General features: G+C 61.8%; 3 protein-coding genes across 3 annotated transcripts in view; 2 read left to right on the forward strand and 1 right to left on the reverse strand.

The window, feature by feature from the left end:
• NAB2 (NGFI-A binding protein 2 (EGR1 binding protein 2)) overlaps positions 1-294 on the reverse strand; it is a 4,541-nt gene extending 4,247 nt beyond the window's left edge. Inside the window, exon 1 of the mRNA XM_010007639.1 lies at positions 229-294. Coding sequence (XP_010005941.1) covers positions 229-294 — 66 coding nt within the window. The remainder of the gene's footprint in view (positions 1-228) is intronic.
• Positions 295-479: 185 nt separating this feature from the next.
• On the forward strand, positions 480-3,195 carry TMEM194A (transmembrane protein 194A). Its single transcript, XM_010007650.1, has 9 exons — positions 480-486; positions 590-711; positions 792-1,002; positions 1,304-1,376; positions 1,531-1,624; positions 1,779-1,893; positions 2,076-2,301; positions 2,550-2,723; positions 2,994-3,195. Exons 1-9 carry the CDS (start codon positions 480-482, stop codon positions 3,193-3,195), a joined length of 1,224 nt encoding a protein of 407 aa, XP_010005952.1.
• A 3,100-nt stretch (positions 3,196-6,295) lies between these two features.
• The window catches only part of MYO1A (myosin IA), an 11,374-nt gene continuing 5,754 nt past the window's right edge, over positions 6,296-11,915 (forward strand). Inside the window, 24 exon segments of the mRNA XM_010007496.1 lie at positions 6,296-6,418; positions 6,558-6,673; positions 6,874-6,968; positions 7,079-7,183; positions 7,259-7,305; positions 7,455-7,518; positions 7,586-7,684; positions 7,767-7,870; positions 7,946-8,093; positions 8,174-8,292; positions 8,375-8,461; positions 8,570-8,635; positions 8,757-8,861; positions 9,140-9,202; positions 9,335-9,535; positions 9,678-9,904; positions 9,982-10,145; positions 10,148-10,175; positions 10,270-10,363; positions 10,578-10,727; positions 10,816-10,884; positions 11,373-11,447; positions 11,558-11,689; positions 11,803-11,909. Coding sequence (XP_010005798.1) covers positions 6,296-6,418; positions 6,558-6,673; positions 6,874-6,968; positions 7,079-7,183; positions 7,259-7,305; positions 7,455-7,518; positions 7,586-7,684; positions 7,767-7,870; positions 7,946-8,093; positions 8,174-8,292; positions 8,375-8,461; positions 8,570-8,635; positions 8,757-8,861; positions 9,140-9,202; positions 9,335-9,535; positions 9,678-9,904; positions 9,982-10,145; positions 10,148-10,175; positions 10,270-10,363; positions 10,578-10,727; positions 10,816-10,884; positions 11,373-11,447; positions 11,558-11,689; positions 11,803-11,909 — 2,588 coding nt within the window.

Raw genomic sequence — 11,915 nt, forward strand, 5'->3', positions numbered from 1 at the left:
GGGGAGCTGGCCGGTGTCTGCCCACGGATCCCCCTGCCGTTCCCTTTCTGCCTTTTCGCTTCTCCCCCTTCTGCCCTCGGCAGTCCTGGGCGAGCAGCTCCGGCCCATCGCTCAGCAGCCACCGACACACCCCTCGGCCTGCGGGAGCACTCCGGGACCCCCGGAGCACGGGCCACCCCTTCCCAGGGCCTCCGGTCTTGTGGGTGACAGCGAGGCCTGGGACTGTACCGGGCTGTCGGTGTCCAGATCTGCTGGAGCGTCTGGGCCCTCTGGGGGCTCCGGAGGGGAATTCATGCATGAGGCCGCTCGGGTCTCACCTTCCCTGGGATGGGGGCAGCTCTAGAATGAGGAATCAGAGGAGGGATTGAGCCTATGCTCTTCCTGACAGTCCAAGATATGGGATTATCCCAGTAAAGAACCAGAGAGCACATTCCAAGGAAAACAGAAGAAGGACTTTTATCTTTTTTTCTTTCTAGAGTATGTTTAGTTGGGGGAACTCTGGGAAGGGAAAGTGGATCCCTGCGTTTTGGTGGGTGAAGCAGATGGGGGCAGGGGCCTCTTGATGCTGAGTCCCCTGCTCTGCTCACAGGTGCCAAGGAGTTGGTCACCCCGCTCCTCGAGGGCCATGTGTACCACCACTCAGACACACACCACTTCTGCTACACCAACACACGCATCCCACAATGGCACGAGATATGGACCAGGACACAGGTGAGGGGAGGGGGCAGCTCCTCCTGGGAACAGCCGAGCACTCCTGGCCGTGCTCCCAGTCACCTCCCTCCTCCATGCAGATCCGGGTCAACAGCAGCCACATGTTCCGAGTCACCCAGGTGGACAGCGAGGAGGAGCTGGAAGGGTTCAGCGTGTGGGATGTAGTCTCCTCCTTTCTGAAAGAGAAGCTGAACGACACCAGCATCGATGTGGATCTTTACAGCAACAAAACCTGCCTGAAGGTCGAGCTGCTGGAGGCTGGAACCACCTACTCCGTCATCCTTTTCCGACGTACGTCCCCTCTGCCAGGGGCTCAAGGGGCAGGAGGGGATCTGGCTGCTCTGGTGCTCTCAAGGGGGCAATGAGGACCTGGCCAGGGGAGCTCGTGGTCTGAGGACCAACAGAACTTGGGAAGAATAATGAGCTTGAAGAAGGGAGCATGTCTTCATCCAAGGGGATGTAAAGTGGGGGGGTTCAGGACACTTGGAGGTTTGCCTGGAACCCTGACCCTGTGACTATGGGGCAGGCTGGAGCACGACGCAGAGGGCACCATGCCCAGGCCCCTCGCAACCTGGACTCACTCTCTTTCCAGGTTTTGACCCTAAGCTGTTCTTGGTTTTCTTCCTGGGCCTGTTACTGTTCTTCTGTGGGGACATGCTGAGCAGGTGAGTCCCCCATGAGCTGGGGACAAGAAGGGGTGTGTGGGCAGTGTGGGTGGCTCCACAGGCTCCCAAGGGGTTGCTCCCAGTGGTGGGGTTGCTCCCAGTCGTGTATTCACACATAGGCATCCCTGAGGTGTAACACATGTGGTCTCTGTAGGAGCCAACTCTTCTACTACTCTGCTGGGATTAGTTTTGGCTTGCTGGCCTCGCTGCTCATCCTTGTCTACATGATGTCCAAGGTCATGCCCAAGGTGAATGTCTGGCTGGGGAGGAGAGTCCTCACAGCACCTTTCTACACCTGTACGGTTGTTCTGGCCTTGGGGCGCTGGGATGTGCGTCTGGCAGCTGAGGGGAGGTGGCTGTGGCTGCCTGCTGCCTGTCTGGAATTTATGTCTCTTCTCCTAGAAAAGTCCAGTTTATTTCCTGCTGGTAGGAGGCTGGTCCTTTTCCCTCTACCTGCTTCAGCTGATCTTTAAGAACCTGCGGGAGATCTGCAAGTCCTACTGGCAGTACGTCCTAGGTAGGTGTGAGCCCTTGGACTCTCCTGTTGACGGGAGCTGCAACGTGCAGGTGGAAAATGCTGAGGGTTCCTGCCCACCTTGGCTCTGAGCGGGGCTCCTGCCTTAGGCTGAGCTGCAGGCCTGGCAGATGCTCAGCCAGGCTAAGCCCACTGCTTTGTGCCCATCCCTCTGCTCCCCCCAGGGTACCTGCTGCTCGTTGGATTTGTGAGCTTCAGCGTGTGCTACAGGTACGGCCCGCTGGAGAACCAGCGCAGCATCAACCTCCTCTCCTGGGCCCTGCAGCTCCTGGGGCTGTTGCTGATGTACTCGGGCATCCAGATCCATCCCATCGCCTTGGCCTTGGTGGTCATTGCCATCTGCACCAAGAACCTGGACTACCCTTTGCAGTGGGCCTTCGCTGCCTACAGGTGAGGGCTTCAAGTACCGTGGCTGATTCTCAGCTGTTGTTGGGCCTGGATGAGTGGCTGGACAGTCTGTGCTACGGAACCAGGGCATTTTCACAGGGTTTTGGGGCTGGGATGGGTATAATGAGGGGACTGTGGTTGGTGCAGGAGAGTGCCCTGCTCCTCCTCGGTAATGAGGAGCCAGAGGGATGCCTGTGCTGGGGGTCCTGCCTGGGCTGGGTGGGCTGTAACTGCTGCTATTCCCCTGGCAGGAGAGTGCAAGGAGCCAGGCATGGTCTGAGCCCCCCTCGCCTGCTGACTGAGGAGGAGTACCGGGTCCAGGGCGAGGTGGAGACGCGCAAGGCTCTCGAGGAGCTTCGGAACTACTGCAGAAGCCCAGATTTCTCTGCCTGGACTGCAGTCTCCCGCATCCAGTGTCCCAAGAGGTAATGTCTCCTTGCAGTGTGCTGGGGGTGGCTGATCCATATGCTTCTGAAAGCCTGGGGTCAACTCTGGGCTGCCACCTCTGGCTTTAGAGACAGGGAGAGGAAAGCATAGCAGGTTGTGGTTTGTGGGAGCAGGGCGTGCCTTGGGGGAAGGACAGATAATGCCCGGTGCTGGCACTGAAACTCTTCACCCTGGCTCCTCATGAACCAGGGCCTTGCAGGTACTGCCCGGCTTGCCCACACAATGTGCTGCTTTGTGGCTCTTCCCAGGTTTGCAGACTTTGTGGGTGGCTCCTGTCACGTCACCCCCAATGAGGTCTCTGCCCATGAGCAGGAGTATGGTCTGGATGGCATCTTCCTTGAGGACCAGCTCTTTGAGGAGGAGGAGGAGGATGAAAATGAGGATGATGACCTTTTGGACAGGAATCACAAGAGTTACTCCCTGAACCACAACCACCTGGATGCTCGTTGAGGTCAGCAGCCCTGGGCCCCTGGAGAAGAGGGCAGAACGGCTGCTGCTTCCGCAACACCTATGAAACACAAAGCAGCTTGTGCCAGAGGGATGTCTCATCCCAGCACCCGCATCTCAATCCCACCCCAAACTGGGTGGCTGTGAATGCTGCAGCAGAGCCTGTGGGAGGACAAGGGGGCTGACACCCTCATCTTCCCTGGGCAGCTCCTGCCAGACCACAGCCCAAGGCTTCTGTCAGTGCAGGGGAGGCGCGGGCTGTGCCACCACTGCCTGTGGGAGGCTGGTCCTGTCTGAAGGTGGATCTGGCTCTTGGTGTGGGTGCTGGTGAGCTCCTAGTGCATCACCTGAAGGGGAGGGGCCTCCTTCCACAGCCTGGTGCTGACCTGGCTCCTGCAAGCTCCCAGAGCCCCTCAGCACCCAGGAGCCTCTTCCTCAGCCCGCTGTGCTGGGTTGACGGCACTGCAGCTCTGCCAGGAGCGTCTCCTGCCAGGGTGGGGATGGAGTGAAAGGTCTGTCTTGCCTGCAGGTGTGTGAGAGTGACATGCACGAGAGGAACTTTGGACCTGCTACCTGCGTGCTCAGCATCTCCTGCTGTGGGGAGGGAGTGGGCAGCTAGTGACCTGCTCCTCTTCCTCCTGCTGATACCAAAGATGCCAGATGGCTCTGACTGGTTGGGCTGTGCCTCTGCCTTGGTTTGAATCTTCTGTGAATACCAAAAGCCCCAGAGTGTCTCTGGTACACAGCCCCTTTGTGTGTGTGTCATAGAGCACGGGAGAAGGCACCTTGCAGCCCAAAGCCATACTTGACCTCTCTCATCCTGTGCCACAGTCATCTGGACCCTCCCTGGGCTGAGGATGAGTGTGGATGTGCTGCCTCCTCCCTGGCAGCTCCATGCTAGCAGCTCCTTGTCCCCTTGAAGCTGGTGCCTCCCACCCTTGACCTGCTGTTATGTGGGGCCTGGCCCCCCTGTGCTGCTCCCCCAGCCAGACCAGGCAGGTGATGGGCCAGCCCTGCCTGTCCCCATGCTGGGCAGGGAGTTCAGTGCAGCCGGTCCTTGGCCTTTCTGAAGCACAAAGCTGGCAGGGATGCCCCAATCTATGCAAGTTTCTAAGCAATAAATCTGCCCCACAGCTGCTCTGCTGCTGGGGCCTGTGCTCCCGCCTCCCTGTGCTGCTGCTGCTGCAGCTTTTGCCGTTGGTTTGTTTCTGTCCCAGGTTTACCCCCCTGCTCTTTCCTCCCTGCTCTGTGTGAGCAGCATCTGTTACTGTGTGCCTCCCTTCCTGTGGCCCTCCAGCCCCTCTGTGTGGTTAGCAACTGAGTATATTTTTAATAAAGATGTATTTTCCAGGTGATGAGCCTGGTTTGTCCATCCCGTGGTGACCCCAGAGCTCACCCTTGGCTCTGGCTTATCTGCCCATGGGTGCCTGCTCTTCCAATTATACTGCATGGCGCTTGGACAGAATTTGGGCCCCGGGGTGCTGTGTTCCCTGGTGCAGCCGCAGGGCAGGACAGTGCCCGGTCACAAGACTCACCCCAGCTGTGCTGCACGCAGGCAGGTGCAGCCCTTGGTGCTCCCGGCTCTGTCTGTACCTTGCCCCGCATCCCGCAGCCCTGGAGGATGCTTCCTGTGTTTGCTCTGCTGCTGGTTACCGTCTCTGCTTGTTCCTGTTCCGAGCTGTCGGGGCAGGGAGAGGAGCGGAGCCGCAGGGGGGACGACCTAGAAGCACTGAAGGCCGGCGGGCAGCCCGGGGCTGCTTCCCAGCGGCTGCTGCACTGCGTGCCTCAGTTTCCTGCCTACAAGTGGGCGCGGTGCCGTGAGGGAGGTCCCTTCGGCCCCCCGCCTCTCTGTGGGCCGGACTGGGCCAGTACCGGGTGCTGGGCTGAGCCCCGTGGTCCTAGGCAGCTCCAGCTGAAGCCACTCCAGGAGCTGGTGCTCTGCACCGAGAGGTGAGTGCGGACCCCTCTGCTCCTAACCCCTACCCTGAAGCAGCCAAGACCCCCACATCCCAGGGCTGGCCGGGGGCACCTTGTCCCCACAGCCCCCACCCCAGGGCACCCGCATCCCAAGGGACTGTCACCCCGTGGACACGGGGAGCTCTGAAACCTGGCACCGTAGGGAAGGCGGGTGAGCGCAGGGCTGCCCCGGGAGCTGCGCTGCGGGTCTCTTGCTCTGGCTCCCACCCGTGCTCGCCCTGCTCTCCCGCGCCCAGCAGTACGGGGGACTCAGTGCTGGTGCCCTGCGCAGGGGGAGGCTACAGGGACACGCGGGAGTCTCTGCCATCCTCTTCAGAGCCTGATGCCAGCAGCGCAGCTCCTGATCGAGCCGCTTCCATCACCCCGTTTGTCCCATCCTTCCCCACCTCCTCGCTTGTGAACTTTCCCCGGGCTCCGATAAGGGTTTACAGCCCTGCACCCAGGGTGAAGGTCACCAGGAAGGCGGCTGCTCCGTCAAGGACGGGTGAGGGCTGGGTGGGGTCTCTCGTGGGAGCCCTTGGGTGCTCCTTACCACAGGGTTGAGCTCTCCCGGCCCCGGATCTGTCCCTTTCCCACCCCGGCGTCCCCCTGCCAGGAAGAAGGGAGGAAGCAGAGGCTGAATTCTTCCCTGCCCCAAGAATAGGATCCAGGTGTCCGCGTTTCCTGGCCTGGCCCCCGCTTCCTCGCAGCGGTGGGCAGGAGCCCGGCGTCCTGCCGCCCCACGCCGAGCCCCCATCCCCACCGTGTGGTCCCGGGTGCCAGGGTGTCCCAGGAAGGAGCCCTCAGTGCGGTGCGTGGCTTGTCCCTTGTCCCCGAGGGCTGCCAGCACAACGCCGTGCCTGGGGGAGCAGGAGGGGATCAGGGAGCTGCCAAGGTCCCAGCTGCGTCCCACTGGCCAAGGGCCACATCCTGCCCCTCGCTGCCAGTGCTTCGAGCCTTGCCCTGCGTCTGTGCCTCCGGTGCTGGGACACCCTGCGCTCCCCGGGGCTCTTCTCAGACCCGCAGGGGAGGGAACAGCCAGAGCCTCAGAGCTACTGAGGAGCAGAGGGTGTTTGGGAAAGGGGCTGCCTGTCCCTGGGCTGCAGCCACCCCTGCTCTGCCGCAGCTGCGCCGGAGCCTCCCCGCCATGGAAGCCACCACCTCGCTGTTGGATTCTGCGGCCGTCGGGGACCTGGTGCTGCTGGACCCTCTCACCGAGGAGTCCCTGCTCCGCACCCTGCAGGAACGCTTCCAGCGCGGAGACATCTATGTAAGCAGTGGGCCGGGGGCCGGGGTGGGCAGGGGAGGAGGGCGAGGGGGCTGGAGTGTGCAGCAGGGTCCAGGCTCTGTGGGGAGAGTCTCGAAATCTGGTCTGAGTCTTGCACGCACGCTGCTCCGCTCGCCCGCAGACGTACATTGGGAGCGTGGTGATCTCGGTGAACCCGTACCGCTCCCTGCCCATCTACACCCCCGAGAAGGTGCAGGAGTACCACAACTGCAGCTTCTTCGCCGTGAAGCCCCACATGTGAGCACGGGGAACCCGGCAGCCCCCTGGCGTCCCTTGGTCCCTGTATCTTGCCGAGACCTTTACCCACTGGCGAGCCTGAGACTTCAGGATCTGGGGGAGTCCCCTCAGGGCCAGCTCACAGCCCCAGTGGGGGCTCTTGGCCTCCCCTGAAGCCCTCAGACCCCCCTATCCCTCTCCTAACCCCTCCTCACCTCCAGCTATGCCATTGCTGATGACGCCTACCGCTCGCTGCGGGACCGGGACCAGGATCAGTGCATCCTCATCACTGGCGAGAGTGGGGCTGGCAAGACAGGTAGAGCCGGGGCTGCTGCCAGGCGCTTGCTGAGCTGTGAGGGGGTCATGGGATGGGTAGGCACTGCCCTGACACCCACCATCCTGGCATCCCTGGCCCCTTGCTTACAGAGGCCAGCAAGCTGGTGATGTCCTACGTGGCGGCTGTGTGCAGCAAAGGGGAGGAGGTGGACAAGGTGAAGGAGCAGCTCCTGCAGTCCAACCCTGTGCTGGAGGGTAAGCATCCCACACCTGTCCCTGGGCTTGGCACAGCCCTCCTGACCACACCATGACCCTGTCCTCGCCCCACAGCCTTTGGAAATGCCAAGACCATCCGCAATGACAATTCGTCCCGATTTGTGAGTGACTAGGGAACTGGGGTGTTGGAGTTACCAGGACCCTGTGGACCCTGATGGGGCAGGAGGCACCCCAGGGCATGGAGATGTGGGGAGCAGAGCTGCCACCCCCCCGCAGGGTCCCCTGTCCTGATCCCAGCCCCCTTCCTTAGGGCAAATACATGGACGTGGAGTTCGACTTCAAGGGGCAGCCCTTGGGAGGGGTCATCAGCAACTGTGAGTACCGATCGTCCATCCCTGGGTCCCACCCTGCACACCCCGGTGATGCTGACCCTGCCCACAGATCTGCTGGAGAAGTCCCGGATCGTCCAGCACGTGAAGGGCGAGAGGAACTTCCACATCTTCTACCAGCTCCTTGCTGGGGGCTCAGCACAGCTGCTCCGTAGGTCCAGACCCCGAGCATGGTGGGTCGGGAAGGGTAGGGGCCTGGGGAGGGCCATAGCTGACCCACCTCCTACCCCCAGAGCAGCTGAAGCTCCGCCAGGACTGCAGGCACTATGTCTACCTGAATCGGGAGAGCTCTGACCTGCCCGGCATGGATGATGCAGCCAACTTCCGTGCCATGCAGGTACCACCACAACACCCCTCCCACAACAGCCCGGGGTCATCCCCATCCTCCTGAGCTGACTCTCTCCATCCCCAGGATGCCATGAGGGTCATTGGCTTCTCACCCGCCGAGGTGACAGCGCTGCTGGAGGTGACAGCCGTGGTGCTCAAGCTGGGCAACGTGCAGCTGAGCAGCAGCTTTCAGGCCAGTGGAATGGAGTCCTGCAGCATTGCTGAGCCACAGGGTATGGACATGGCTGGTCTGCAGTGGGCTGGGGCCCCCCTCGGCCCCCAGCTCAGCCCTGGAACCACCACCTCCCTGCAGAGTTGCAGGAGATCTGTGAGCTGATTGGGCTGGACTCCAGCATTCTGGAGCAGGCGCTGTGCACCCGCACTGTGAAGGCGCGGAACGAGACAGTGCACACCACCCTCAGCGTCCCCCAGGTGAGTGGAACCATGCCCTGCCATGGGGCTGGCACCTGGCAGCCCTCGGGAGCTGGCACAAGCCCCTTGCCTCTTTTCCCAGGGCTACTACGGCCGGGATGCGTTGGCCAAGAACATTTACAGCCGCCTTTTTGACTGGCTGGTGAACAGCATCAACACCAGCATCCAGGTGAGCACCCAGTGGGACAGGCACCAGCCCCCCTACCCTGGATAGGGGCCTGGACTTTCATCCCACATGGGGCCAGGACACACCTCAGCACTCCACTGTCCCCCCTAGGTTAAATCAGGCAATCCAAGGAAGGTGATGGGTGTCCTGGACATCTATGGCTTTGAGATCTTCCAGGTGATTACAGGGCTCACCCAGACCCATCCTGCTGCTGGGGGAGGTTGGAAGTGGGGGGTGGGACATGGGACAGGGTTGAGGGCTTGGGCACAACCTGCCACACAGGACCCTTCTCTTGCAGGATAATAGCTTTGAGCAGTTCATCATCAACTACTGCAACGAGAAGCTGCAGCAGATCTTCATCCTGATGACCCTGAAGGAGGAGCAGGAGGAATACATCCGAGAGGTACCCTGGGGCTGGATGTGGCCCCTTTGCCTGTGCCAGAGCACAGCCCAAAGGAGCCTTGGCCCCCCAGGGATGGGGAAGTGCTGGAGACAGCTCCACAGCATGTCCCTCCCTCACCCTGCTCCCTGCCGGGAGCAGATTCAATAGCAGGAAGGCAGGGAGGGATTTGGGATCCTCATCCCTGTGGCCGGATGTCCTGTTCCTGCTCCACATCAGCTGGGGATTGTCCATGGGGCAGAGTCCATGTGTCTGTCCATCTGACACCTCTCTGCTTCCAGGGCATCAAGTGGACACCAGTGGAGTTTTTTGACAACACCATCATCTGCAACTTGATTGAGAATGTGAGTTGCCTCTCAGTGCTGGGTGTTCCAGTTGGGGTCCCAGCTGCCCCAGTAGCAGCTTGGGCTGAACAGAGTCCAGAGCAGCCCTGGTGTGATGGGGCTACTTGGGTGACACTGTCCCCCATGGTGCAGAGCAAGGGAGGGATCCTGGCCATGCTGGATGAGGAGTGCCTGCGGCCTGGTGTGGTCAATGAGGACACATTCCTCACCAAGCTCAACCAGCTCTTCGCCACCCACAAGCACTATGAGAGCAGGGAGACCCAGAACGCCCGGCACATCATGGACGCCAGCCTTCCGCCACGCTGCTTCCGCATCCACCACTACGCTGGCAAGGTCAGACAGCGGCCGCAGGCACCCACCAGCACCCGCAGCTGGGACCCCCAGTCCTCTTCCCAGCTCTGCATGGGAGATGTGGAGCTGGCAATTAAATTGGAACCAGCAGCCCCCGGGGTGCTTACTCTGCTCCTGTGCCCAGGTCACCTACAATGTGACAGGCTTCATCGAGAAGAACAATGACCTGCTCTTCCGTGACCTCTCGCAGGCCATGTGGGCCGCCCAGCACACACTGCTGCGCTCCCTCTTCCCCGAGGGAGACCCCCAGAAGGTCTCCCTCAAGCTGCCCCCAACTGCTGGCTTCCAGTTCAAGGCCTCGGTGGCAACATTGATGAAAAACCTCTACTCCAAGAACCCCAACTACATCAGGTACTGGATGGGGGGGGAGCCCTGGCCCCCGCTCTGGTGCCGGTGGGATGTCCCCCAGCTCACCACTGCCCCCCCAGGTGCATCAAGCCCAATGAGACTAAATCAGCGATGCTCTTCACGCCGGAGCTGGTGCTGGAGCAGGTCCGGTACCTGGGGCTGATGGAGAACGTGCGGGTGCGGCGGGCGGGCTACGCCTTCCGACAGCTCTACGGCTCCTTCCTGGAGCGCTACAAGATGCTGAACCCTGGCCTCGCTGGGCCGGCAGCGACAGGTACGGGGCTGAGCCAGCCTGAGGGCGTGTCCCGTGTCCCCCCCAGCCCAGGGACTGCCAGGCTCTGACCAGCCTCGCCTCTCCCACGGTGCAGGGAGGGGGCTGAAGTGCTGCTGGCAGAGCTGCCATACCCCCCCGAGGAGTGGGCGTTCGGCCACACCAAGATCTTCATCCGCTCACCACACACCGTGAGTCTGGGCATGGGGGGGCCCTGCTGTGGGGCAGTCAGGGGGCAGGGTCTGACACAGAGTGGGTGCCAGCCCCACATGTCCCTCAGCCCCACTGGTGGCCCTAAGCCCAGCCTGGGGGCTCTGGGGTGATGTTGCAGCCCCCAGAGGTGGCTCCTGGCTGGGGGTCCCTGTTCCTGGTAGCTGTTCCAGCACTCATCCTGGCTGTCCCCAGCTCTTTGACTTGGAGAGGCGGCGCCAGGAGTGCGTGGTCCAGCTCGCCACCCTCATCCAGAAGATTTTCCGGGGCTGGCGGTGCCGGACCCAGTACCAGCTGATGCGCAAAAGCCAGATCGTCATCTCTGCCTGGTTCCGGGGCAATGCGGTGAGGAACAGGGGGGTCCTGCATCCCCAGGTAGGGCATCCCAGCTCTCCCAAGCCCCCCGGCTCACCCCACCCTCTCCCCACTGCAGCAAAAGAACAAGTACAAGCAGTTGAAGCGGTCGGCTCTGCTCATCCAGGCGTATGCGCGGGGCTGGAAGGTGAGGGCTGGGCAACCTAGGCTGGTGGCGTGGGCAGGGCTGGGGGGTCTGCGTGCCCTGTGGTGAGACCAGACTCATCTCTTCCCCCATCTTCTATCCTTCTCTCCTGCCTCTTTCCTTCTTGCTCTGTATCTGTGTTGGTCTCCCCCCACCTTGGGCTCCCGGGTTCTCACCCCCCACAGTCTCGCCTGCTCCTTCGGGAGCTGAAGTCCCAGCGCCAGCGTCACACGGCAGCCACCACCATCGCTGCTTACTGGAAAGGGTTCCAGGTAATGGGGCCAGCCCTGCTGCCTCTGTCTTGCTGTCCACACCGCTGTGTCCAGGGCTGTCTGTCTGTCTGCCCACCCTGGCTCCTGCCCACCCTGTCGGGCTGGAGCAGCTGTCCTCTCTGCTGGGGCCAAAGGGGGTTGTGTGTGTGGGGGGGTGCCCCCGGGGGTGGGCAAGGGGCAAGGTCCTGTGTCCCCACAGCTGACAGCTGTCTCTGGCAGGTCCGCCAGGCGTACAGGAGATATTTCCGCTCCGGGGCCAGTGCCTGCCTGGCCAACTTCATCTACCGGCGTCTGGTGAGTGAGGCAGGGGGAGAAGGGACACGGCACCTTCCCAGCCTTCCACCTCAGGGCTGCCCCAGGGACCCTCCGACCCTCCCAACGCCCTGCTGCGTTGCTGCCCACAGGTGCAGAAGTTCCTGGTGGGGCTGGAGAAGAAGCTGCCAGTGTCGTTGATGGACCGGACCTGGCCCCCTCCGCCATACAAGTTCCTGGCCAATGCCAACCAGGAGCTGAAGAGCATCTTCTATCGCTGGAAGGTGGGAGTTGGGGAACACGGGGGAGAGGGGACCTTGTTTGGGATCTTGCATCCATCCATGCCAGCCCCCACCAAAGGTCTTCAGTGACACCAAATCATCCCCTCCCTCTGCAGTGCAAGAAGTACCGGGAGCAGCTGACGCCGCAGCACAAGGCCCTGCTGCAGGCCAAGCTCTGCGCCAGTGAGCTCTTCAAGAACAAGAAGACCCTCTACTCCAAAAGGTCTGG

The sequence above is a fragment of the Chaetura pelagica genome, unplaced genomic scaffold (assembly GCF_000747805.2).
Source record: "Chaetura pelagica isolate M959 unplaced genomic scaffold, ChaPel_1.0 scaffold610, whole genome shotgun sequence".
Classification (NCBI taxonomy): Eukaryota; Metazoa; Chordata; class Aves; order Apodiformes; family Apodidae; genus Chaetura; species Chaetura pelagica.

Coding starts and splice junctions, on each gene's coding strand:
- TMEM194A (XM_010007650.1), top strand. Junction 1,625..1,778: donor TGTCCAAGGTCATGCCCAAG/GTGAATGTCTGG, acceptor CTCTTCTCCTAG/AAAAGTCCAGTTTATTTCCT. Junction 2,724..2,993: donor CGCATCCAGTGTCCCAAGAG/GTAATGTCTCCT, acceptor GGCTCTTCCCAG/GTTTGCAGACTTTGTGGGTG.